The following is a 27365-nucleotide window of genomic DNA, read 5'->3' on the forward strand; positions in this document are numbered from 1 at the left end:
GGGGAGAGGGCGCTCCCCTTTAATAAATCCACCTCGACCTGAGTTAGATTTACTAAAGAGTCCGATGGCCACAGGGAGAAAGGATTTCCTGTGGCAGATTTCCTCTTGGCCTCGTATCACTTTTGTTACACGGCTCCCTCCTCTTACGTATTTGCATTCCCACAACAAGTAACTTCCCCCTTTTCTACAAAGAGAAATTATGTGGCCTTTCATTATGCCGACACTATTATTCTGCTGTGGTGGTAAAGGAGAAATGTGCCATGAGAAGTTAAATCTATTCTATTTAATCAGTGTGAGTCGCCGTCTCCCATGTTTCCATTCCGGCAAACATGGAGGGCAAGCCACACTGGAGTGTGTGTGTTGATGTGCTGCAGAAGGAGCAATCCTTTTTGATGGGATTATGTATAAACTGTACCTAAAATAAATAAATGAAGTTCTACCAATTGGATGAACTATAGATGGAAGGCAAAATGGCAGAAATGGAGAAGAACCTTTGAGAAATTCTCTATACGGCCTTAGATCTGGATCTTCTTCACAGAGCTTTTGACGTTTACCTCCTACTGTCAACATTTCAAACCAGCCTCATCAGCAGAGTAATGTACACAGACACAGACACACACACACACACACACACACACACACACACACACACACAGAGCCCAATTACCAGCGGGCAGTAACACAAACAATGTATTCAAATCTCCCAACAACAGACTATGTAAAAGGTCAATGTGTCCAGGCAAGGCGGGATATGGGCACAGAAACCATTTGTGACTTTGTCAAAGTGGATTCACGTGCTTTGGTGACACATCGTGACAGCCTATCATTACTGCACATAGAACCTGTTTTCTTATCTCAGGCATATCCATTCTTCAGCTGCCACCTGTTGTTTAACACCTTATTTGTTTCTGCTGTAGATGACTCAATGGTTTAGTAGCAGGTTGCAGTAGTTTACTCAGGAGAGCGTCTCAGCAAGTCCCAGCTCATCACCAACTCAGCAAACAACAACAATGCTGGACAGATATGCAGTCTAAAACGAAGCTCCGGGTCCCAGCAGTGGAACACACAGGATAATAGATTACATTTTTCATTTTGATTCTCTGACCATAGATTTTTCCCAGGGGTCCATTACTGCTGATGTCACACGCACCACAGTGTGAGAACAACTCACGCTAAAGTCTTTCAAATGATTTGTGGGGGGGCAGCTTTGACCCAGGAGCTCATGATTTATACCGCTATGGTTACGGCCCTGATTGTGACTGAAATATGAGGACTCACACATACACAGACAGACACACACACATACAGACACACACACACACACATACACACACACACACACACACACACATACACACACACACACACGCACGCACGCACAGCCAGGCTTTATTTAGTTTCACCTCTGCATTACAGAAGCAGATATTTAAAGGCACCATAAGATGGCAGCAAACCCCACCGTGCTGCATGAGTGCACACTGTAAATCATCACAGGCAGCAAAATTAGAGACTTTGAGAAAGAGAGGCGGGTCCCAAAAGAGGAGGAGAGAGGGAGGGGATGGGAACAAGATGAAAAGAAAGGAGGGAAAGGGAGAGCGAGGGGTAGAGAGAGAGAGAGAGAGAGAGAGAGGGAGGGAGGGAGGGAGGATGACACGCAGAGAGAATGGACAGTGTTTGTCATGCTGTCAGCATTTTAGTTCTCCAGTTTACAGCAAGTAAGACTTCTCTGTCTCTACTCCTCTTCCCTCCTCTTAATCATGGATTTCACTCCCTCTCTCACGCCTCCGTCTCTCCTTCTCCCTCTCTAATTTCCCCCACATGTCCCTCTTTTCCTTGTGGCTACCTCCTTTCCCCCCCTTTCCCCCAACTCTCCTCACTTTTTCTCCTCCCTTCCTTCTCTTTTTCCCTCCCTCTCTCCCTTCATCCACATGATCTTTCTCCTTCTCTCTCTCTCTCTCTCTCACACAGACAGACAGATGAGGTTTTCCACTCAACCTGCAGACAGATGTGGAAACTGCTGCAGTTCCCGCCACTGCATGAGGACGCCAGATAAGTCAGCATGGGTCCAGACGGCAGCATCATGCCACCTTAACCTCCGCTGAGCCCTGCGTGTGAGTACACTACACCACGCTCACAAACACACACTCGTTTTGTCCGTTTCCTCTCAAGTGTTTGGCCGAAAGTTTAGCTTGTTGGTTCGGAATGTTGTGCCTGCGATGAAACGTCTGAATAGCTGTAGGATGGATTGGTATCCACGTTTGTTTTGGTCTCCAGAGGATGAATCTAAATGGCTCTAATGATCTCCTGACCTTTCGTCCAGAGCTACCAGCAGTTCAAAGTTACGCTTGTGCAACGTTTCATTACAAGAAACAGCCAAAATAATGACCAAAGTCCAGTGTGTAGGCTGAACACTAACACGGTAACCATTAACACATCACACTAGCATGTTAAAGGTTAGTATGTTAACCCCTTCAGTCCTGAGCTTTTGGTGGTGGGGGGCTTGGCGTGTTTATCTACAACCTGCCTCTGTTTCTGCATCTGTTCACAAACCAGTCACGTCTGTGTGAGAGTTTGGCTCCAACATTGGGTTACATTCTGCAGATGTTTTGCTGTTTGTTCTCGCTCAGTAAAGACTGCAGACTGTTGCAAATAAACGTCTCTTAGGTTGTTTTGTAGCATGGACAAAACGTGATGTCAAACTATCAGACAGAGTGTGTCTAAGTCAGTTAAGCTAAGTTCATACACGTTTCCTTAAAGCTTCATTTACTAAAGCATCTAAAGTGTACGTGACCTTTAAACCTCATTGACAACATGTTGGGATGTAGCTGTCATTAAGTGTCTAAGAGGCAGGCTTAGGTGAGCACTGCAGATGGCTTTCATGAAGAAGACAGTGGGAGCCTGTCGTTGGGATTTGAACCCTAGCTTTACCTGCTTATCCCGCTCAGGTTCTTGTCTAACAGTACTGGCAATTTAGAGTTTACAACCGACCACAAACCATCGACAAGGGATTCTGTTTTTACCACCAGTCTGCATCTTAAAGGGTTAAATGCTCTCCGTTCACATGTTGAAGTTGCTTCTGATGTGCTTTTTCAAAATCTGCAACTTTGAGGAAATGTTGGTTCCAGGTTTGGAATGGAGCAAATTCATAATTTGTGAAACCTTGACTGGGTGCTGACTGTCATGTTGTCTCCAAGCACCTATCAGAGAATCAGCATACAACTGTGTTGAAATGTCCAATCTGGAAAAAATCAAGCCTACAGCTGTTTAGCACAACCAGCGCTCATTGGGTGCTTGGACGCCACCTGAGTGAGTGTAATTTTCAGAAGGTCCCTCGTGCACATTGGCAATTTTAGAGAAAACCAATCAGAGCCAGAGCTCATTTGCATACCAGCAACGCCCACTCAGAACAGCCTGGGGGTGGAGACAACGCTAACTTGCTTAAATCGAGCAAAATATCATAATATCCATTACATCATTCTTAAACGTTCTCGTCTAGCATGTGGATCTCTTGAGGCCGTACAGAGGAGTCAGCGTGACGTGTTTGTTTCCGTTGTGCAAAATCTGAAGTCCTCAAGAAAGAGTTTCTGTTGTCTGCTAACCGTGGCTGATCCGGCCCTGATCCGCCCCCTAGTGGATGTTCTTTTTCCCCTCATGGCGAGCACACGTGCTGAGGCGCTGACGGCTAAAAGACTACGGCAGCGCAGCGCGTTGTTATATAAGGAGCGTAACGCTGCTTAGACTCTAGGAGACACATGAAGTCCGTCACACTGCAGCTTTTTATTGAGCCTCTGTTGCTACGTTGTGGTTTAATGCCCGAGAGAAACTTCAGCTTTAGCTCTCATTTCATCCAGTCAGACTAATAAGAGCAGTCTGGCGGTTATGAGACTCTGGAGTCTTGATTTACAACATGTTAACTTGAATCTACTGTACAGCATTCAATAAAAATAAACTGCTCGCAGCAGTAATGCAAGAAAAATGCGTGAAAATGCGTTTTGTTTTTTTTGCGGCAGCTGCCTCTGTATATGAAGCTCAGTGCCCACCTGTCTGTACGCACTCAACCCAGATCTGATGTTAAAGATCAAGGAGAGCCGATATTAACCTAACAAATGGGTCTAAATCTGTAAAAACAAACAATTCTATCTGGAGGAAAAGAGTCTCAGTTCTGCTGCTTAGTGGTTCGGTAAAAGTGGATCAAATGGATTAGACGTCGTTGGATACTGTGAAATGGCTTTGACTTGTTGGGCAGTTTGGGCACGGAGCAGCTCGGCTACATGACAGAGCAGCAGACGGTCTGAATGACTGAATGAGCTTCTGTCATTATGAAGAAAAGAACAACGCGGTTGACCAATCAGAGCCGCGCATCACAGAGACGCAAGACTCACTGAAGGACTTTATATTACAAATGACTTACTTATACTACTTTGTGACAGGACTACGTCACATCCAGAGTGCTGAGGTCTGTCTAGATGATTTCATTTGCCTTTTGCATCGTTAGACGTTTTACGGACGAGAAACTAGAAGGAGAAGAAGAAGAAGAGACCACATGAAACAACAAAGGCTGAACATCAACATGACACATTCACCAGCCACGACAAAATGAGGGCAAACGTCTGTCGCAGCATTTAGACACAGTATGTGACACGCTCGGCCTTTAGGAACACTTTGTTTATGCATATTTAGAGTTTTTGGAACTAAATCCCTTCATTTTCGTTCGACATGGAGCTGCAGCTGGTGAGCGAAAATGAGAGAGAGAGAGAGAGAGAGAGAGAGAGAGAGAGAGAGATGGGTGACACGGAGGAAGAGAGGGATTGAACTGAGACAGAAAGAGAGAGAGAGAGAGAGAGAGAGGTGGAGAGAGGAAGGGAGGATTAGGGTGGGTGCTGCGGTGGAGCATGATGTCAGAGGAATGCGTTGAGCCTCTCCTTTAACAAGCTGGAGCTGTCTGGAGCAGCGGCCACCTCACTTTCCTTCACACACACACACACACACACAGAGAGACTTTCTTTGATGTCCTCATTTTCACATAGAAAAAAACAACAGAATGACTTCATTCATGGACGTTAACACCAAATTTTGAGAAACAGACTGAAGTACTTAAGTATTTATAAACTACGTAAAGGATTTATGACATAAAGAAGAGTCAGTAAGTGTATAGAAAATCCAAAACATCGGCGATTTGGAGTGGCCGGTGGTTTTCATCTCCACTCTCTCTCTCGCCCAGCATCCGGTGTTGCAGCTGGAGCTCGTTGCAGGGATTAGAGAGAGAGAGAAGGAAAAAGGCATCGGAGGGAAAAAGAGGACAGACCGAGGAGAGGACAGACAGACGTCCAGGGAGGGGGGCGGGGCGGGGGGTTAGAGAGAGGAAGAGGGACTGATGGAGAGAGCGAGACGCCGCGAACAGCTGGAGGGACGATGACTAATATTAGAAGTGAGGTAAGAGGAGGAGGAGGAGAGGCAGAGCAGGAGGGCAGCAGCTACTGTAAACCAACCACCCTGAAGTCCGTTTAGCAGACCAGTCTCAAACCAGAGACCTCCAGCTCATCTTCAAGCTTTACACTCTTCAGGATTTAAAGGGAGAAAGTCGCCGGAGAGAAATCTGAATTCACGCACATTTGCACAAAAATCAAATGAGGAGCAACAGCAGAGAGAGAGAGAGAGAGAGAGAGAAAGAGAGAGAGAGAGAGAGAGAGAGAGAGAGAGAGAGACAGAGAGAGAGAGAGAGAGAGAGAGAGAGAGAGAGAGAGAGAGAGAGAGAGAGAGAGAGAGAGAGAGAGAGAGACAGAGAGACAGAGAGAGGAGAGAGAGAGAGAGAGAGACAGAGAGAGAGAGAGAGAGAGAGAGAGAGAGAGAGAGAGACAGAGAGACAGAGAGAGAGAGAGAGAGAGAGAGAGAGAGAGAGAGAGAGAGAGAGAGAGAGAGAGAGAGAGAGAGAGAGAGAGAGAGAGAGAGAGAGAGAGACAGAGAGAGAGAGAGAGAGAGAGAGACAGACAGAGAGAGAGAGACAGAGAGAGAGACAGACAGAGAGAGAGAGACAGAGAGAGAGAGAGAGAGACGAGACAGAGAGAGAGAGAGAGAGAGACAGAGAGAGAGAGAGAGAGAGAGGGAGAGAGAGAGAGACAGAGAGAGAGAGAGAGAGGTGTTAGCTCTCCTTGTTCACCCACTACTCCTCCTCCATCCTCTGCTCCTGGCCGCAGGTCTGGCCAGCAGCAGCCCGTGGCCTCAGATTCAGCTAAGTTCATGATGGATTGTTGGAGGCTGCTTCGTGTTTCCTCTTTGAATCCAACTGCTGCAGTCCAGCTGTCAGGACTGCAGTCTGCGCTTGGTGGAGGTATCAAATGTTGAAAATAAAACAACAATAAATTATTTTCTTTGCAACACAGTAGGAAAAACAATGCGTATAAATCAAATAAAGAGGATGACGCTAATGTAGCGGCTAACACATCAACCCAAAGTCAAAGTGGTTTGCTCGCCGCTGCTCAACGCGACCGCAGGGCCGAACGACCACCACGTGCTGATGATACCGCTCAATACACAACACGATATTCATCTGGCTGTTGTTGCGTGTAGTGAAGCTAAGGGGCGAGCTGTGTGTGGACGATATGTGGACAGACTTCCTGTCATTGTTGTTGTGCCTTGTTGCTCTTTGTTCCGTCCCCGAGCCTTTTCCGGTGCCTACGGTTCATAGATTTTCGAGGGACGAGCACAAAGAACGCGCGGAACCACTTCGAGGATACGCATGACGTCATGCGCGCACACACTAGTTAAAAGCAAGTATGTTAGGGCCCTTAGCGGATTCATAAAAACGTCCGACATCAAAACCAAGACACATCTGTGATGCACATTAACATACAGAACACAGAGCGGCGTCCTGAGCGCTGGGAAACGCTGCTCTGGATTCTAGGTTGTGTGGTTTGTGTAGATTTCTCCTCTAGTATCTTAAGCCAGCGCTTGTTTTTTTAGTCTTTATCAACCTCTGGGGACGTCATTCCACAGACGCTGTGTTCTGCTGTATTTTCATCACATTCTGGGAAACGATCTCACCATGAAGTCTGGAATCAAGTCAGGAAACATTGCTATAAATAAGGCCCCATGTGAGCCCTCAACACGGCGCACAGCGAAAGAGGAAGTGTTTCCTGGAGAAGCTGGACGCGCGCAGCAGCAGCTCAGCGCCGTAATCCTGCTAATTGTTCTAATCTCAAAACTATCTGCAGTCCAGTTTCACACAAAAAGGGGAAAGTGTTGCTTCAGTGTTTGCTAACGGGACATGATGACGTTTACGCTAGCCAATTCCCTCACAGCACATAAAAACACACACTGAGTCATTGTTTCAGTTACTAAGAGTGACTAACATGTTGCTGCATCATGCCGCAAACCAGTCGCCATAGAAACAGGGACAACAATAGGGGTTGTGGGTTTTAGTTGGAAGCCTTTAATTATGCTTCCAAGAGGTTTAAAGAGGATAAAAAAAGGACATAGAGAGGCGGAGCTGATCATCTGTTTGGTGGCTAACATGGCCCAAACTAAATGTGTGACCGGGAGCAGCTGAGTGTGGAAACAGCCGACGTCGACGCTTTTTCTCTCCTCCATGTCTGCTTGCGCACGTTTTCATCTCCTGCCACTGTTTATCAAAAAGGATCACAAAGTCTGCAACATAAAACAAGTCTCCTCGGCCAAAGGTGAACGCAACCCCAGGCAGGTGAAATCAAAACGTGAGGAAGTCGTACACCTCAGCTGGTTAGAGAAGCAAATTTAATGAGGATTAAACGGAAAGAAAAACAATTCACCAACCAGGAAGACGTGAAAAAGAGGGGAGACCTGAAGGGGAGAGAAGGTCCAAGTACAACATTGTGTGTGTGTGTGTGTGTGTGTGTGTGTGTGTGGGTGTGGGTGTGTGTGTGTGTGTGTGTGTATGTGGGTGTGGAAGTGTGGAAGCTTCCAGTCAGGTCACACTCACACTGCAGGACAATAGAGAGATTATGCAAACTTGTAAACTCTACTAAATCTGCGTCTTACATAAGCAGATGGTGAAGTTTACGTCACTCAGACCCAAGTGGAGGATCATTGTGGCTCTACTGGGGCGGCTCACATCTTTGACTGACTTCGTGTTTTATAGGTTATAAATCTTGCACGAAAATTGTCAAATAAAATGAAGAATCCAGCATAAAGACCACAACCTGTCCCGTAAAAAGGGCTTTGGGTTCCTCCATGCGTCGCTTGGATTCGTTTCCAGACACGTTTTCATTTCATTTTAGGTTGATTTTCTCCAATCTTACCATCGGAAAGTCCTTCCCTCCTTCAAAGAGGAGGTAGAAGTTGACTCTGGAAGCCAAGACCGCTTATTCGTCCCACTTTTCCACCACTCCTCAGCGCGGAAAGAAAGGAGCCACTGTTTCTTTATTCCTGAGCGTTTTAATGTGGCTGGCCGCTGCCTTTTTTTCGTTCTTTTTTTTTCTTCTCTTGCCCAGCGTTGCTCGGGCGCTTTTTTTTTTGCTTTACAGGCAACCAACCGTGCGCCATCCGCAGTAGCCTGAGGCCTGGAAGGACCTCTACCCAATAAAGCTGCAGAACAAGAAATAAGTGGCTCAATTACGCGTGCGAGCGCCGGAGCTGGAAAATCCAGAGCTGGACTCAGCGAGGCTGTTAGGGTCCCGAGCTGAGCCGGCACAGGAGGGTTACTGCAGGGCAGTGAGCGAGAAAGGCTCTTTGTGTCCCGCCGAGCAGGAGAACGGCCCTGACTCATGGAGGAGAGCCAGGAAATGCTCCCTCACTGCTGAGCTGGGAGCTTTACCGCCGTGACGTGAGTGCCTCTGTCTGTATCTGTTCAAGCATCTGGGGGATTGGGACCCAACATGCGGGTCGCGTCTCGGTTGTGAGCGACGTGTTTGTTCTCCGTCTTTCTGCTCAATCTTTGTCAGGAGAGAGACGGCATAATTAGAGACGTATCATTGTTCTTACACATGGATGCATTGAAATTGTGAAGTCATTTGTAACAATGTATAACATTTTCATTCCCCTTTGTTTGAGTTTTTCATCAGGTTTTTTTTTTGTATCACGTTTGCTCATATGCCAATGTTCTTCATCTCTTCACAGGTTCAGCATCTCTCCACGCTCTGGTATCTCCACTTGGTGAAGATGTAGTCTGTTCGGTCTCCATGGAGATGTCTCCAAACACAATCTCCTTTGCCTTGTTGATGTGGTTACAGTGGCTGTTGTTCTTGCTGACCCCTGTCGTCCGGACAACAGGCTCCGTCCCCACATCTGAACCCCCTTTTCCCGTCAATGCCACGCTGCTGTTTGACACCGGCGCCCCTGACTACGGTCTGAGGAACTGCAGCTGCTCTGCACCCATACCGGACTGCGACGAGGATTTGGCCAACTCGCTGTGCAGTTGCCACAGCGTCTTGCGCTCCTCTCTGCCCCCCGCTGGGCTGAGAGAGCCTGGAGGACTCGCCGTCTGGCTGAAGGAGTCCTGGGTCCTGGAAGAGCTGCTGAACAGGAGCATGGTCGGCCATTTGCGGTTGTCTTTTTGTGGAATAAACCCACTGGACAGCAAGTATGTGGCTTTGCTAGGGCTACAGACCCTCAGGGTCCACAGCGCGGCTCCAGGAGCTCCATATCCCAGCCAGGAAATTACAATCAACCCTTCCTCATCCCTGCATTCCCCTGGTTCTTCTTCTTCATTTTCTTCTATCATCCACATGACCTTCCTGGATGTAGCCGTGCTGAACGGGCTGTCTGCCCTGAAGGCGTACAGTGTGGTGGGGTCTCCTGTTCCTGCTCTCTCACAGCACTTTCCTCACCTGGCCTTGCCCATACCTCAGGCCTCAGCGACCCACCGTGACCCTGCAGACCCCAGTGAGCCGTCTGCAGAACCTCCACAAAGCTGCATCCTCACGTTTGTCTACTAGCAACAACTTCACCAAAGGCAGACCTGCAGTCCTCACAAGCGGATACTTTGGGTCTTTGTCTACTAAAGTAAGATTATGCAATGAAAACACTGCTCCTCGAGATTCGGTGTGGAATTCATGTCAGAGCTGGATCCTTGGTTCTCTCAACACTGTCTGTGTTTACGTACATTGCAGTGCTTATAGAAACAAGCAGCTGATGGGATAAAGGTTGCATTCCAACTCTGTCACATTCTATGAAGACAGATGTGACGACAGTGGCAAGCAGGAGATTTGGTCGTCTTTCGAACATTCAGTGCAAATACGGCGGCGCGACAGGGCGTCTGTCACTGCAGTGTATCTGTTATGGTGGTACTCACAGGGGGGCCGTCCTGGGCCATACTGGAACGTGCTGGGGCGTGCTGGGCCGTACTGGATGCGGCCACACGTCTTAGCTCCAGCTCGTATGGTATCAGCTGGTCTCTGAGTGTCTCTGAGGACTCTTCCTGCCTCTCCATCCCTCTGCCTCCAGATTTGACATTGAAGATGTAACAGCGGCGTGAGTGTAATCTGGCTCGTCCGTGCCCAGACCCCCGTGACTCAAGCTCGCTGGTGGGATCAGATGATTGCGCAATCCTTTTAAAATCAAGAGTGGAACTGTAACCACAATTCTCCAGAAAGGCGGTGCGCTCACGTACCATCTGCTGGAGCGATATGTGCAGACACGCTGCACGCCTGCTCCCACTGAGGGACGACATGTTCCAAATCACAGCTGCCAAGTGGGTGTTTGGTCTTTATCCTCAAGTCCCATCCAGGTGTTGTCAGATATATAAGGACAGCAGGACAGCGTGGTCGGCATGGAGACCCTGACAGCTGCAGTTGTTTGTACAGGCCTGAGCATGTGCGTGTGCGTGTGCGTGTGCGTGTGCGTGTGCGTGTGCGTGTGTGTGTGTGTGTGTGTTCAGGCTGAATGTAAAGCTTGTTTCAGTTGCTTGAATGTGACCAGCAGAGACTGGTTGCGGCTCTTTCACCTCTGAGCTTCTGATTCTCTCTGAAGGTTCCACACTTGATGCCACTGAGGAAACAAACCAGACAGATTTAGTTTTCCTCTGAGTACAAACATCACATTTCCTTAAAGATTCCGAGATTACATTCCTATCCAATGCGGATTTCAGTCTAATTAACGTGATAGTTTGGAATTTTACACATTTGAACATTTATTTATTCCCTCAGTCTTGTGTTGATGTACCAGTTGTTCCGTTTGGCTTCAGGTCGTCTCCTTCTCTCTCTGCGTGTAGACCTGATGTCTCTGCGTGTAGACCTGATGTCTCAGCATGTAGACCTGATGTCTCTGCGTGTAGACCTGATGTCTCTGCGTGTAGACCTGATGTCTCTGTGTGTAGACCTGATTTGCCTGCGTGTAGACCTGATGTCCCTTGTGGATCAGTTCCTTGTGGATCAGTTCATTCAGTTCCATGTTTTTAGTTTTTGTTTTCCATGTTTTTAGTTTTTGTTTTTTTTTCGACTCGCAGATTTGACTTCACCACGTTTCAAGCAGCCTGAGAGCAAACAGGGCAAAGCGTCTCCTGGCCTCAGAAATGTTTGCTTTGTTTTCAGTCACGCGTCGCCACTGGCGCCACAAAATGGCTCTGCCTGATCAGCTGAGGAGCCAGTGGGGATGAAGCTGCTGCAACCTGCTCTGCATGTGTAGTTTAGCTAATTAGACGACAGAGCTTTACTCTGCAGTGTGTAGACTTTGGCTAGGCCAGCGTACCGGTGCTGTAAGCTGAGCCTGAGCTGTGACCTCAAGGGACGAATTCCTCTTTCAGGGATCAATAGACCATCGCGAAAAAACAGAGAGCGCAGCAGCTGACGGCAGGGATCAGGAGCGGGATCAGATCCAGACTGAGGTCAGAGACTGAGGCTGAGGCTGAGGCTGAGCTGCGGGGCTGTTGCTTTGTCTTGGAGGGAGCTTTGTGTATCTTGCAGCTTTATGGAAGTTATTTAAAATTAAATTATAGTAAATGCTGAATGTTTTGAAGATGTAAATGTAGAGTAGGAGGAAGCTGAGCGGGGCAGCGTGAGGGTGCTGGTCTGAGGCTCAGTGGGCTCTATACTCTCTGCTCTCCGTTTTTCCAGCTGCTCTGTTCGCCCGCTCTTATTAAGTACAGATGTCCTAATAAAACATGTTGTTTTGAAACAGGTTAAAATGGACGCCCAATGAACAGAGTCCCGGGGTGAGGATCCTCTCTCACCAGCCAATAAATCTCACTCTGTTTGGACGCAAACAATGGATCTGACTTCTGCTTTAATCTGGATGAATGGTGCAGTGATTCAGTGAGTTTGAGCTCCAGGATCATGGTTCAGTGGCTCTCTGCTCTGGATGCTCTGGAGGTGCTGATCACATGACAACGTCCTCACATGCAGACCAGAGCAAAGAGCTGGAACGTTCTAGACCCTCTTTACATTCAAGTTCAAGACTGAGAGGCTTCAAAGTACTCTCTCAGTATTCTTTCTCTCTCTCTCTCTCTCTCTCTCCCTCTCACACACACACAATCTGTAGCCAACACTTCTGTTCCGCACACCGCTCAAGGAGTGTGTGTGTGTATGTGTGTGTGTGTGTGTGTGTGTGTGTGTGTGTGTGTCTGTGCAAATGAAAGCAATGCTTGTGCCGGCATGAGCACATGGGTGTGTCACGGTGTGTGTTCAGTATTTCTGCATGAGTACCTGCATTTGGCTTTTTACTTTGAGTCAAACAAAGCAAAGCATTACGGTTGGGGACAGGATGAGGGGACAGGGAGAGGGGACAGGGGACAGGATGAGGGGACAGGGAGAGGGGACAGGGGACAGGGGACAGGGGAGAGGAGACAGGATTCTGAGTCATTGAGGAAACCTTTCTCTCAGGCTCACACCCTCGTCTTCCTCTGTTGTCCGTGCCAGACGTTGTCCCTCAGTTGCTCCCATGTGGTGAAGTGCTGAGCACGTCCCTCTCCAGCGTTAACGCTCCTCAGACAGCAGGTTTGGAGGCGGTGGTGAGGTTTTGGACGTAGCGCGGCTCATCGCTCTGTTCTCAAACGTCTGGAACATTAAATCACCCAATGGAGTGAAAATGACATCAGCGGGTGCTTTGGGTTTGAGATCACTCACACCAGCAAGAACTTCCTTCTGTTCCTTTGGTCTCTCTCTCTTCCTCAGAGTGACATTACAGCACCTTAAATACTCACATCAGGGAGCGTAGGGTTCTAAGGTATATTATAGATGATAGACTCACAGCCTTCAGGTGATTGGTCCACCTTGCTCTGCTCTGTGCATTTGTGTAGCTCTGGATCAGTCATGTATCGTTTAGGCAACAGAGTGTGTATTTGAAAATGGATTGATTTGTATATAATTTGTTTGTGCTGCAGCTCATTTGCTCCTCATGACAGAGAGGATGTGGATTGTTTCCGTTTCTCTATGGATTTAAGTAAAACCACGCGGTTGTATGATCTTTATTCAAACTCTGTATATTAAAGTTCTCCTCCTTGTTTCTTTGATTTGTCTCCGTCTTTGTCTGCCTGTACTCCACACTTTCATTACTGTACATAGGCCAAGATTTGTTTGTGGTCGTTGCTATGTCTCCGTAGACACAAACAGCTTAGGTTGAACAGAGCCAAGCACGTGACTCTACTCTGCTTACATCCCTGAGTACTCATGTTGTGTGCTTAGATCCACGCCTTCGTCTTGTTAATCGGAGCATCATCATAAGTTGTAACGTGCATGTGAGCATCATGAATGTTGTTTGTTATTCCAAACAAACCTGGAGTGAAAGTATTATTTGTATATACAGCTGCTGAGGAGCGCAGGAACACCGTAGGACATGTTTGCTGCTCAAGCTCCTTCCAGGCTAAGATCCGGATCACATCCAAACCTTCCCTTGACACTGACCCAGCAGGTACTGGACACCCCAAGAACTTCCCTAGTCGAGATCTGTGTGGTGTCACACACTCATCCAGCACATGGTAGGTACAGGAGGGGGCGCTGCAGAGGGAAACACACCTGATCGTCTCCCTAGTTACCAGGCTGATACTGGAGATATTTTACACAATGCATGAACTGTTGTTTGGTTAATAAAAACCACAGAGTTATACCTTTACCTCCAGGACTTCATGGTTCTACTGCTGTACATTACGTAAGTGACAGAGGAGTTATAATCCACTGCAATAAGAGAACCACATGTTGGCTATTGAATCCTTATGGAACAGTATAAGTTCAAGGCCTGAGTTCTTCATGTGCGATTGAGTCATCGCGTTATGTAAGAAGCCGCGCAGGGCTCAGTACATGTGCGTTACTGTTTACTGACAGTGCCCTCTAGTGATCAATTAGGCCTATTACGACCGTGATAAAGAATCAAAACACGCGAACCAATAACAAGCTAATTTTAATGAATTTTAATTGGATCTATCTCGCATTTCTGAACAGCAGGAGAAAGACTATCATGGTGAGACACAATGAGGTGCTGCAAAGAGCAAGTACACGGAGGTGACTGTCACTCAAACGCAAGCTCTGTCCAAATTGCAATAATAAAAGATGATTAAAGCTTTTTTATCTTGCCGATGGAATATTGCTTAGTGAACACAGAGCAGTATTCTAAACACAGAGCAGTATTCCAAACACAGAATTATGAATAGAGAGCAGCATTGTAAGGTGTATTTCTGTGACTGTACATAGAAAAGCAACGTGATTACACGGAACCCACCGCGTGACGTAGCGATAACACATACGGAAATCGAGGGTTTTGCTATCGAAATAAAGCCGACACAATTTATTAGTCGTGGAGACAACAATAAGTACAAAAGAAGAGGAAGGCTCTGATTATTACAGAGGAATGTGTCGAATACATACACTCGTTATTGGTTTTGTTTTTACGTTTACACGTCATAAAAACCTGAGTTCGTGACTTTTATTTTGAAGGACTAGCCGGAAGTGGCCGTGTCATTACAGCAGCTTAACCAGACAGACGAATCACAGGGAAGTGGGACTTTACGCCACAGACCCAACGAGTCCGTCGCTGCTCTGGACATAAAGCGCCTCATGAAACAGAAGCCAAGGTAAGAACTCAATGAACATGACACTGAAACACACACACACTAGCATGTTTCTGCGTGTTTATACCGCCAACGACACGTAAATAAACACGTAAGCAGGTCATGTTTACTCCAGTTTAATGACGGGAAAGAGATCCGCAATTAAGGAAAATGTTTGTCATTGAAGTCCGTTCGGTTCATTGGCAATGACAGAAAGAAGGAAAAATGTAAATGTGTCTAATAACAACTAAACACTTTTATCTGCTGACCTTGTTGTTATAAAAGCTTTAAAATACAGAGAAGTCCATACTTAAAATAACATTTCAGCAAATTAAACTATGTTATAAATACAAGATAAATTATAACCTCAACATCGTCCTTGGTAAATCTGTAAAATGAGCTTCAAAGTTCAGGCTCCCTAAAGTAAGAAAGATCAACTTTGGGACAACATGACATTTTAAGACATTTAAACTCTAACATCATCTGGAAAAGGAGTGTGTGTGTGTGTATGTGTGTGTGTCAAATAAGTTTGAAATATAGAATCTTAAAGAGTGGGGATAAAACAGCTTTAAAAATACAAAAACAACAGATCAGATGAATTTCAAAAGTGAGGTGAATTAGGTTGAATGAGCTTTAAAGTATAATATATTTAAATGATTATTATTATGACACAATAAAGCAATGAAGTTCCTCTACCATCGGTGTCTAACGTGGCTCAGAGCCACAGAGCTAAAGGTCAACCTGGTAACTCTGGAAACAAGTGTTAAATCAAACTCTGCTACAGAAGCTTTAAACAACACATTACATTACGATCATTTGGCAGACGCTTTTATCCAAAGCGACTTACATTACAAGCACTACCCACTGAGCCACTGCCTCCCAACACTGCCTCCCAACACGTCTTGTTCATTTAATGTACATTTTAATACATAAAAACATGATGGCAGTACCCAGCAGGTCTGATATTCCCATGGAAACGTGCGCTCAGTCTGTGTGTGCGCATGTTAAACTTGTTTCTCGCAGGAACGAGGCAGGCTGCCTGCTGCTCTGTGAGTAAGAGAGGATGGGTTTGCTCCTCTGCCTGAACTTGATGCTGCTGTTGGACGCTGGTGAGTGAGTCAAAGGGCTGAATGCTTCAAATACCAGAACCTCACACACGCCCATTAAATGGTTAATTAACCTGCAGTGCCAGGTGTGTGTGTGTGTGTGTGTGTGTGTGTGTGTGTGTGCGCCCGCAGCTTTGCTCCAGTCAGCCTGAGACCATGTGTTGTTCTTACAGCTCTGGGTTCACTTCCTGCTCCTGTCAATGTTATCGTTTCATCTGTCAACTTCCGCCACGTCCTCAGATGGGACCCCGGACCCGGCACGCCCGCAGGAACACAGTATAGCATCTTCCAGAGGTAATGGACTCTTGTGTCTCTCCCTGTGGATGTTCTCACGTCCTGATGTGTCGCCTGTTTCACACACTTGTTTCACTGTTTCACCCTGTCGCCGTGTCTTCACACTGTTCAGATCAATGACTCTGAATCCCTACAGTCTGCACCAGTCACTGCTTCCATGTGTTACAAAACACTGTGTGAATGTGCAGAGGGCGTGTCATGGTGGCTCTACAGTTCAGAGGTCATTGGCTGTGACTCAGGCTCATATGATTGCTGGTTGAAGATCTCAGCACATTTTGTTTTACAGCAGAACAATCTCACTTGCACTTGTTTTGGATGGAGTGTGTGAGTGTGTGTGCAGTGTGTGAGTGCAGGGATCCCTTAGGTGTTTGCGAGGCTTTTGGACTCTGATGCAGCTGTGACCACAGAAAGACCCACACACAGGAAGTGAAGATTCAACTTCCTCTACAAAGTCATTGGGATCACGTTGGAGCGTGTGTGTGTGTGTGTGTGTGTGTGTGTGTGTGTGTGTGTGTGTGTGTGTGCGCTCATATATTTTTATACGCTTTTTTTGATGACAGCTGTTGTTTTGTGTTGGTTGATTGAAGGAGAAATTGGAGTGTATATAGTCCTACTTCCATTATCAAGACACACACACACCCTGGTCAAAGAACAGTCCACACACACAGTCATTTGCTTGGGTTTTGTGTTTTTCTTGTTACAGGGAGTCAAAGAAAGAACGTCAATTGCAAAATCGCCGCAACACAACCACACGGCTGAAGCTGAAGCTAGAGAATGAAGGAATGTATTTCTTCAAAGTCCAGGCGGTGCACAAGCAGACCCGGTCCCCAAAGTCCAAGGAGACCTACTTCTCCCCTTTCACCAATAGTAGGTCAACATCATCTTCAGTCGAGTGGAGCGGTTACGACGCTTCAGCTCTGCTTTGTGTTCTTCTGTTCTAATGTCTGTGACCACAGAAGCCTTCATGTGTGTTTCTCGCCCCGTCCGCAGCTAAGATCGGGCCGCCCACAGTGTTGGTGGTTGGATGTGGTAACTGCATTCAAGTCAACATTTCAATCCCCCAGGCTGACAGAGGTTCAGGAATAGAAGATATCCAGGCGTACTACGGTGCAAACTTCAAAATAGCATTGAACCGATCTGGAGACAGAGTGGTGAGCAATCTGTTTCCTTCCATCAAAACAAAACTGTGTGTTTGTGTGAGTAAACTAACTTCAACTTACATAAGCATGGTCCTTCTATTACTTACCTCTGAACAGAGAAACACACACACACACACATGCAAACACAGGTCACCATAGTCAAATCCACAATGTATAAAGTCCACTTTGTTATTGTGGGCCATTATCACATCACAGTGACTCAAAGGGCTTTACAGACACACAACATGAGGAAAACTCCTAATGAGGTGATTCTTGCTTGTTTGATTGTCAGGAGAACATCGTTACGAAAAGTAGGAGTTTAACTCTCGACAACTTAGAGAAGGGGAGGGAGTACTGTGTGCAGGTGAGCATGGAAATGATGAACACAAACATTGTGGCGTCGGAGTGGACGTGCACACACACCAGCCTGCTGGAACCCAACAGAGGTGAGCCAACGTTCAGAGCATCTGTTTGCTCTGGACTCCTGGTATTCTGTCACAGTGTCTGTCAACAAACTGATTGATCGTGGCATGTGGGATTTATGAGTGTGTGTGTGTTCAGTTCCTGTCTTTGTAGGTACTGCTGCTGCTGTTGTGATGTGTCTGGGTTTCTTTCTGATGGGCCTCATGTACATTCTGGTCCGCATTGGTTTGTTGTGTAAACTGAAGGCAGCTCTGCCCAGAGCACTGGTGAGAATCTATCTACCTATATATAGTTCTATAGTTCTATCGTTCTATCATTCTATCATTCTATCTACAGTCTATCTACAATCTTCTCTCTCTCTCTCTCTCTCTCTTTGTCTTCTGTCCGTCCCACTCTAGTTGTGTCCGATGCACGGCACTGTCCTCACTCTGGAGAGTCCGAGCTTTGACGTGGTCTCCCTCAGTCCAGAGCAGAATGGGCAGAGGAAGCGCCACAATCGCACAGAGTCACAACATCCCACTGGGGGCGCCAACTCTGGAGATGAGGATGACGAAGAAGAGGTAGACCCGAAGCAGGACTACATGGACAGAAATGCGGACCTTTCCTCGGGCGAGAGTTTCCGCCATAACTCCTGTGATGTTTCCGGTTCTGGCAAACCTGCTGCCTCTGAGAATGCTGGGAGTTTGAGTGCCGGGCTGTCAGCAGAGGCACAGGCGGTGGATGTAGAGACTGAGGCTGGAGTTGTGCCTGGGGGGGTTGATGAGGACGAGGCCAAAGATGAAGGAGAAGAGATTATTTGTATGCCTGATAAGGACCAAACAAGAAGGAATGGACACATTCAGGGGGAGGGGGAGGAGGAGGAGGAGGAAGAGGAGGAGAAGAAGGAGGAGGAGGAGGAGGAGACAGAGACAGAGATAAAGAGCAGGAACTTGGGCAATATAAACCTGTTCTCTGTGACCTTGGGTTTATTGGAGAGAGATAAAGACGGAGCGGAGGAGGAGGAGGAGGAAGAGCAGCAAAGCACAAGAGACTCTGTGACAGACTTATTGAAACAGTCAGCCACAGAGCCTTTACCCCCCACAGACTCACGCTGGACTCTGAGCCACTCAGACTCTCCTGTAGATGATCTGACTCCTCTGTTATTAACGCTGCCGGCACTAGAGAGCGAACATGAGTGCAGACATGCAGACAGGTCAGACGCAAGTGAAAACTGTGCTGGTGATGAAGAGGAGGAGGAGGAGGAGGAGGACTCTGGATATGTTGGACGCTGCTGATAACTTATGAAGTGTGTGTGTAAGGCAGGCAGTGGCTCAGTGGGTAGAGCTTCCGCTTGGGAATTGGAGGGTTGCCGGTTCGAGCCCCTGCCGAGGCGCCCCTGAGCAAGGCACCGAACCCTCAATTGCTCCCCCCTCTGCGAAGGGTGGTATTGTAATGTAAGTCGCTTTGGATAAAAGCGTCTGCCAAATGATCGTAATGTAATGTAATGTAATGTGTGTGTGTGTGTGAGTGTGTGTGTGTATGTGAGTGAGTGAGTGAGTGAGTGGTAAAGTGTTATTACATAATGCATTTTATTTTGAAAAGGAACATCCTCTTCTGATTAGAAACCTTGAGGCGTATGCTTGAGTGACAGTCCCATGGACTTCTGACCCCGGAAATCTCATACCAGAATGTTGCAGCTTCACACAGATAAAGTCAGTGACCTCACTCAGATGTAAAGTTGTGTAAATGAAGTGACATGCAATGGCTTTGTGTCAACGTTGTGCACTTTGTATCATGGAAGAACACAACAACTCATCATGTGTTTACCTCAGTTTGGCTAGTTTAAGAAAAGCAGCACAGATGCTCCCTGCTTTCATTTCATGATTCATTTACTGTTTATTTTGTGTCGTGCCCACAGAGTGCCCAGCGCACAAGGACTTCATAGCAAGTTTGTGTGTGTGTGAACGCAGCGAGAAAATATTCCAGAATGAATCGGCGCTTAGAAGTTGTATGCATGTGTGGTGTTGTCAGTATTGTAGACAAAAGTAACATTGTTTACATTTTGGCTGAAGGAAAGTAAATGTAAATATAAATGTAGATCAATCAAAGTTCAAACACTTTTGTAATTAGGAAGTGATTCCTCTGAGGCACTTTTACTTATTTTGTTTACAAGCAAGTTGTATTTATGTTGGTGAATGTAAATTGCTCCTTAACAATTCTTGCCTCCATGTCAAGCCAGTCGAAACACAAATAAATTGAGTATAAAGCAAGAATGTGCCGTTCAAATGTGCATTTAAAGCTTTAAAACCAGCTGAACTGACTCAGACTGAGACTCCCTCTAAGAATCTGCACTCCCAGCTCTGACCGGTAGGTTCCTGCAGATCACGTGATTTCCTATCAACCAGTTCGCAGATGGTGCCTTCATGTTCCATCAGATAAACTGCAATTCCACCAATTTTTTGGCTCGGGTTAAATGGAACCTTATGCGTCACCGCCCTCATGAGAACGCGACGCAAATATCTGCGAGGAAAAGTAACTCACCTCTGCTTCTTTAACTTTGCACGGAAAATGAAAACACCATAATAAGGTACAAAAAAAGTTTAACGAGCGGTTCATAAAGGCAGCATCAGTGAACGCACAATGGGTCCGTTAGTAGTGGATCAGTTTTGTTCGTGACAGAAAAAGATGATAAACATGACAAACAGACACAGCAGCTAACATGGAGACGTCTGCTTACATCAGGTGGTGTATGAATATTCCAGCTAGTAATCTTGGTTGTTAGCTTAGTTCGTCTGTTGGTTAGTTACAGAATGTTTTAGTCCATCATAGTTCAGCGGTTATGTTATCGTCCAGCAGCATGTTGGACAGAGTTCCGGAGTTTGTTTGTTATCTGCATATAACACGTGTTTACTTTAACTTTACTGTACTTTACTGGCGGCTAATCTTAATGTTCATCATTTAAATGTGAGAGCCGCAACTTGACGGTGGTGAAAATAAGGAAACGAGGCGCTGTGTTTCTGTGGCTGCTTACTATTTGTTTCCGTGTGTGTGTGTGTGTGTGTGTGTGTGTGTGTGTGCTGATTTATGTGGTTTTGGTGCTGCTCGGGTAAACCTGTGCATTATTGAGTCTTGTGTTTGTATAAAAACACCAAAAAACGGTTGAAAACAGGAAGTGATCATTTAGCTGCCCGTGCTATTGCCTCGCTACTTTTGTCTGATGACAGTTTTGCTAAAAGTCTAAACGGCGTTGAGATGTTTTGTATTAAATCTGACAACGACACGATTCAGATTCGGAACGAGTCTCTTTACGACATTTGCCATTACTATAGCAACCACTGGCCGCTTTCAGGCTTAAGTCATCGGCTGACACGGCCACTCTTACATACTAAACACCGGTTAGTTAACAGGAGGGAAGTGAAAGCAACATTAAAATGGATGTTTGTAAGATAAGATTGGACACATTTGACTGATTATGTTGGTGTTTATAACGCAGTCTTTATTGGAAATCATTTATAATCATTGTTACAGACGTACAATGAAAGCAAAGCTCACAAGTCCAGTTTCTACCTACCGACATGCTGCAACGGGTCTCAGGTGTGAGTCACTCTAACTTCAGTTTTGTTGTTACAGTGAAGGCACCAGGTGAGGTCATGCTGTCTGCTGGACCGGCTGCTGGCAGCGTTGTGGAGATGGTTTGGTTGCCATGACTCCTCTGCGCTGGATGCTGATGTGGCTTCCTCAGGTCCTGCCAGGTGAGAACAGAGTCAGGTGATACTCCTGGCCCACTACAGACTAACACACACACACACACACACACACACTTTGAGTGACTTTGTAAACCTGTCCTCTTTTTTATTCACATAAAAAATCTGAGACAGTTATCAGTCCTTTTATCTCTTGTTGGCTTGACAACCGTCCCTCCCTGTCCCACAACATTCACCAGCGTCTCGACTTCTCCGCTCCACGCAGGCGAGCGATTACATCACCGCAGTCTCAGCTCCTCTCCTCCGGCTTCCTGTTTATTTTAAGATCGATGGCTAGATTCTTCTAACTGCATTCCAGGCACTCTGGGGCGTCGTGTCTGGTACTGACTGAGCTTTTAACCCCGAATGATCCTGATGGCACATTCACCACACTTAGAGTTCAGTAGGCAGAAGCTGAGTACAAAGTTTCAGAGCCAAACAAAGGCTTCAGAGAATAAAGATGCAGAGATTCAGGTTCCTCTTGTGCTCTTTGTTGAACTCACTCACTCCACAGTTTGGCTCTTGTGTTGGTTGATGTTTACTCTACTTAAGAACCTGCTCCTGTGCCTGACAGCAGACAGAACCAGTCTGACTTCATGAGAAACACAAACACTGACCCAGGTTCATGCAGAGCACTTCCCATCTGGTCTCTGTGTGTGTGTGTGTGTGTGTGTGTGTGTGTGGAGTTGACATCCTGGTCCTTTTGCTTGTTGGCGTTTCAGCTCAAAGCGACCTCCCTCGGCCCGCCAACGTCATCCTCACCTCCTACAACTTCATTCACGTGCTGCGTTGGGAGCCAGGACCTGGGTCGGGCGGAGGAGTTCACTACAACGTCTCTGTTCACTCAGAAAGGTGACGTCACACACGTTTCCACAGAGGTTGGAGCCTTTCTGCTGCAGGCTGCTGAATAAATATGGACATGACACACAACCTCACCCTCACTCTCTTATGTACTCACACACACACACACACACACACACACACACACCACGTGCACCCAACACTCAGACACGCCCGACCGGATCCCAGTGCCAGGAATCTCCCGAGTTGTAACTTGTCCATGTGCCGTCCTCTCCTGTCCTGCAGGGGGACCTCCTGGGAGCCGGTGACGGGCTGCCAGCAGGTCCGGCAGCCACTGGTTTGCAACCTGACGGAGGCCCTCTCCGACCCCAGACAGCTCTACTACAGCCGGGTCGTAGCTCTGCGGGGGGGGCGGACCTCAGCAGCCGCCATTAGAAAAGGATTTCTACCCATTAAAGACAGTGAGTGTGACGATGTGGAGCCAGAGGGTCGGAGGTCAGGGTCAGGGTCAGGGTCTCAGGAATATAACAAAGTTCAGGAAACATTTAGAACAGAGGAAGTGGAGGAATGATGTATAATAATGAAAGGAACGAGCGAGCGAGCTCACCGCCGTCTCTCCTGTTCCTCTTCCTCCAGCTGAGCTCGACCTCCCGCTGCTGAGCGTGGCTCCCTGTGGCAGGGATCTGTGTGTGCACCTCCAGTCTCCTCTGGAGCGCCTGAGGGACGTCTACGAGTCGCTCCGCTACAACCTCAGCATCAGGAGGAGAGGGGCAGTCAGAGCTGAGGTAGAGCAACACTGTCGCCAACCAACCAAGAAGCCGTGAAGCTTTGATCCCTCGGTTTGGCTCTAAAGGTCGCGGGACCGTATGAGTTGATTGATCCGTCCGCGGCCTCTGTCCTTTTCTCTCCTGTGCAGTTCTTTCACCACGCGGTGTCTCTGAAGGGGGAGGTGCTAAAGGATCTGGCTCCTGGCAGAGACTACTGCGTCTCAGTCAGGATCTCAGACAGCCTGGTGCCCAGAGAGTCCAACTACAGCCGGCCTCAGTGCACCGCCGCCGCCGCCGCTGCAGGTACTGTGTGTGTGTGTGTGTGTGTGTGTGTGTGTGTGTGTGTGTGTGTGTGTGTGTGTGTGTGTGTGTGTGTGTGTGTGTGTGTGTGTGTGTGTGTGTGTGTGTGTGTGCGTGTGTGTGTGTTCTCCCTCCCTCCCTGAGATGCTTGAAGTTCGGGAGACACAAACGTTGTTCCCTCCCTGTGTGTTACATGCGTGTTACATGCGTGCACACGTGTCCCCTCTCCCCCTCTGTAGGCGGTGTGCTCATCCCCGTGGTCGTCTCCTTGCTGGTGTGTTTGCTGCTGGTGCTTGGTTTGGCGTCCGCGGCCCTGCTGGTCGCTGCCGGCTGCGTCTGTCTGACACCACAGCCTCTGCCTGCTGTCCTGGTGAGTCACAACACACTGGATTGTAAAATTCCCCCACACATCACAACAGGAGGAAGGATGGAAGTGGAGGCAACGGCACGGTGGTACTTCTGAAACGATTGATAGCCTAAGTGGACTTCCGGGTTCCCTGCAGCTCCACAGAGCCTTCAGCAGAGCTTCACAGCCGTGAGAACGCACAAAGTTCACGCGGCTCAGGTCTTCGTGTCTCAGGCGAGTCGTCGGTCTGTGGTCCTGCTTTGTTAGTCATCACAGGAAAAGGGCTCTGTCTGTGTGTGTGCGTGTGTTCCAGCTCAGTCTGCATGAGTGTGCTCATCTGTGTCCTCTCCATATTCACACACACTCTCTGTGGTTGCTCTTATCACTCAGTTCCCCCTCTGTGATGTTTGTAGTCCCTGGTGTAGATGAATCCTCTCTGAGGTCGGACCTGACTGAAGACTTCTCACCTCTGAATATGAGGCACATGTGTATGGAATAATAATCTGAATGATCAGTTCAACACAAAGCTCTCACTGGACGATGTTTGTGTGATGTAAGACAGGAAGTGAACGCAGCTTGTTCCTGCACACACAGACGCATTATCAAACAAAAGGATATGGACGCACACACACACACACACACGAGGGGCGCGGTCAGTGGCGGTTGGTGTGATGAAAAGGAAGCTGAACCATCTGGCGGGTGAAAGTTTCCACGCCGCCCTGTGACCTCAGAGGACCTCAGGGTGTTATTTTATCGGACGGCGGAACAAATGTGCCATCAGGCCGGCGTGGGCGTGGAAACCGAAACGGAAACTTTCTCTCCATCTCCCCTCTCTTCATTCTGCTCAGTTATTAGCGGCGTGAGGCTCGTGGGCGTCGCTCTCACCTCGGCTTGTTTTATTTGTGGGATGGATCTCACGCGATGGGGATTTGATCAGGCGTGTGTGACAGAGAGAGACAGGGTTTCATGTTCCATCTCACAGGCAGTAAGTCAACCACAGTGAGCAGGCCGGGGCGAGGGGCTTCCCCTCACACACACACACACACACACACACACACCAGCTCACGGCGGAGAAACTCTGGGTGCCTGTGAAGCCACTGGTGGGAAACGAGTTCATGAGTTCACGTCACCTTCAGTCTCCGCACGCATACGTGACATTCAGGCGCTCCTGTAAGAACGCCGCCAGCTTTCTGTCTTCCCCACGTGCCGTTGAGCAAGGCCTTCAGTAAAGCAGAACACAGATTCATTAGGTTTGAGTTCAGGCAGTGGATCAGCTGATTAATGTGATCTAGTCTCATGGCACATTTAACCCTTCATTAAAGCTGCGTCTTTTAGTTGTGTTTTGACGGTGTCTCCCTCCCTCCCTCCCTCCCTCCCTCCCTCCCTCCCTCCCTCCCTCCCTCCCTACCTTCCTCCCTCCCTCCCTTCCTCCCTCCCTCCCTCCCTTCCTCCCTCCCTCCCTCCCTTCCTCCCTCCCTCCCTCCCTCCCTCCCTTCCTCCCTCCCTCCCTCCCTTCCTCCCTCCCTCCCTCCCTTCCTCCCTCCCTCCCTCCCTCCCTCCCTTTCTCCCTCCCTCCCTTCCTCCCTCCCTCCCTCCCTCCCTCCCTCCCTCCCTCCCTCCCTCCCTCCCTTCCTCCCTCCCTCCCTCCCTTCCTCCCTCCCTCCCTCCCTCCCTTCCTCCCTCCCTCCCTCTCTCTCCCTCCCTCCCTCTCTCTCTCTCTCTCTCCCTCCCTCCCTCCCTCCCTCCCTCTCCCTCCCTCCCTCCCTCCCTCTCTCTCCCTCCCTCCCTCTCTCTCTCTCTCCCTCCCTCCCTCCCTCCTCAGACGTTCATCCAGCACACAGAGGACCTGGCGCTATTCGTGCCGTGCAGAGAGCATCTCTCTCCCCTCGCTTATGTGAAGGAAACGCCGCCCTCTACCTGTGGGAAAAGGAACAGCCGCTCCTCAGACGACAGCGAGGGGGAGAGCGACGGCGACACCTCAGGAGGCGGATACAAACTGAGCCTGTCCCGCCCCTCTGCCTTGCTCTCGTCCTCCTCTTCATCGCCGCCCTCCCCTCTTCCGTCAGCACCGCCGAGCGCCTCCTCAAACAAGAACCCTCAGGTCCTCGCGTCGGACTCCTCCTCTTCCTCAGGCTATGGAGACCCTCAGCTCAGCCCCCCGCCCTCTTTATACCCACAGCCCTCAGCTCTCATTTCATTGGACCGTTTATCTCTGCTCATTAAGCGAGCGCTGACCACACACACACCCTCCAAAACCAACCAGGTTGCTCTGGGACCCCTTAATCATCATCATCATCATCATCAACTGGAGTCTATCAATACTGAGCTAAGAGAGGAAGAGGAGGAGGCAGTGGGAGGTGGCAGCGGCCAGGACGTGAACCTCCTCACGCTAACCTTGGGCGAGCACCAGGAGGAAGAGGAGGAAGAGGAGGAAGAGGAGGAGAAGCCATACCCGGACAGGCCGGCGGCGGAGCCTTCGTCTGCCGAGCCCTCGTGCGACGCCAATCCACTCCTGCCCCTAGAGGGCGACGACGACGATGAAGAGGAGGAGGAGGACGACGATGAAGAGGAGGAAGAGTGCGGCGGGTACCTAAGACGCCCCAACGCGACTCACAGGTGACGCCTCAGTGTGAGGGGAGGAGCCGGATGCTGCTGGGACGGGGAAACGACACGACTGCAAAGGAGCCGAAACATCACCAAGATGCTTCATAAGACGCTCTTCCTCATACTGACACACACACACACACACACATAGCACTGACAGCACATGGAGGGGTTTTCTGAGGCGGTCCTAAAGAGACACTACGATTTTCACTCAGTGCGCACAGCGGTGCCATAAGACGCCTCCTTCAAACATTTCCCCCGGTGCATTCTGTCCCTCTCCTGTCTCTGGTGGCCCGTCAGTGGAGAGGACACATTCCCTGGAAGAGAGAGCGTGGGCCACAGGAAACAGGAAGTGGAGATTGATGTTTTACATCTCCATACTGTCCGAGGGCGTGAGCCTCCTCCTCCTCTCAGACTTTGAGCCTTACCGCTCCACACGGGGACCATCTCCAGTTTACAGAACAAAATGTCTTCCTGTTACGTCTGCGTCACATTTCTGATCGCTTCTCTTCTCTTTTGTTCACACAATCAGTGTAGCAGGAGGTCGTTGTAAATGTGACCGCGCTGTGAATCATTGTTCCCTGTTACATTCTGAAGCCATCAGCTGTGCCACAAACAATCATGACTGGAGAGGGAATCCTTCAAATCTGTGCCTTGTTGTTGTTGTTTTTTTGTTGTTGTTGTTTTTATTCCATTTCTGTGTCGTGGCCAGTTTATAACTTTACACTCAGTTACTCTCAGTATAATCACACCCATGCCATACTCATGTTTATCACCAGGTCTTTATTTGCTACCATAGAAGTCATTGTTACACAGTACATAAAGTATTCAAGTACTCACAGGGCCTCATGTTCATCAGTGTTTAAAGGAACATGCCAACATTTCTAACTCAATAAAGTTACACAGATAATAAGTC

The 27365-nt window shown here is 48.2% G+C and overlaps 2 protein-coding genes across 2 annotated transcripts; both read left to right on the forward strand.

Annotated features, from left to right (window-relative positions):
• The first annotated feature begins 1627 nt into the window (after nucleotides 1-1627).
• On the forward strand, nucleotides 1628-27351 carry LOC143004342 (uncharacterized). The gene is made up of 19 exons (XM_076155195.1): nucleotides 1628-1715; nucleotides 1977-2111; nucleotides 13711-13882; nucleotides 14835-14971; nucleotides 15971-16056; nucleotides 16227-16347; nucleotides 17051-17214; nucleotides 17338-17498; nucleotides 17779-17932; nucleotides 18048-18175; nucleotides 18308-19178; nucleotides 20247-20255; nucleotides 21533-21640; nucleotides 22354-22483; nucleotides 22718-22893; nucleotides 23069-23217; nucleotides 23349-23502; nucleotides 23739-23869; nucleotides 25668-27351. The coding sequence occupies exons 5-19, from the start codon at nucleotides 16011-16013 to the stop codon at nucleotides 26463-26465; spliced, it is 3300 nt and encodes a 1099-aa protein (XP_076011310.1). The 5' UTR covers nucleotides 1628-1715; nucleotides 1977-2111; nucleotides 13711-13882; nucleotides 14835-14971; nucleotides 15971-16010; the 3' UTR covers nucleotides 26466-27351.
• On the forward strand, nucleotides 4717-9908 carry LOC143004341 (exosomal polycystin-1-interacting protein-like). Its single transcript, XM_076155194.1, has 2 exons — nucleotides 4717-4731; nucleotides 9204-9908. Exons 1-2 carry the CDS (start codon nucleotides 4717-4719, stop codon nucleotides 9906-9908), a joined length of 720 nt encoding a protein of 239 aa, XP_076011309.1.
• Nucleotides 27352-27365: the final 14 nt, after the last annotated feature.

The sequence above is a fragment of the Genypterus blacodes genome, unplaced genomic scaffold (genome assembly GCF_046128005.1).
Source record: "Genypterus blacodes isolate CSIRO-AG114 ecotype Tasmania unplaced genomic scaffold, CSIRO-AGI_Gbla_v1 ptg000065l_1, whole genome shotgun sequence".
Lineage (NCBI taxonomy): Eukaryota > Metazoa > Chordata > Actinopteri > Ophidiiformes > Ophidiidae > Genypterus > Genypterus blacodes.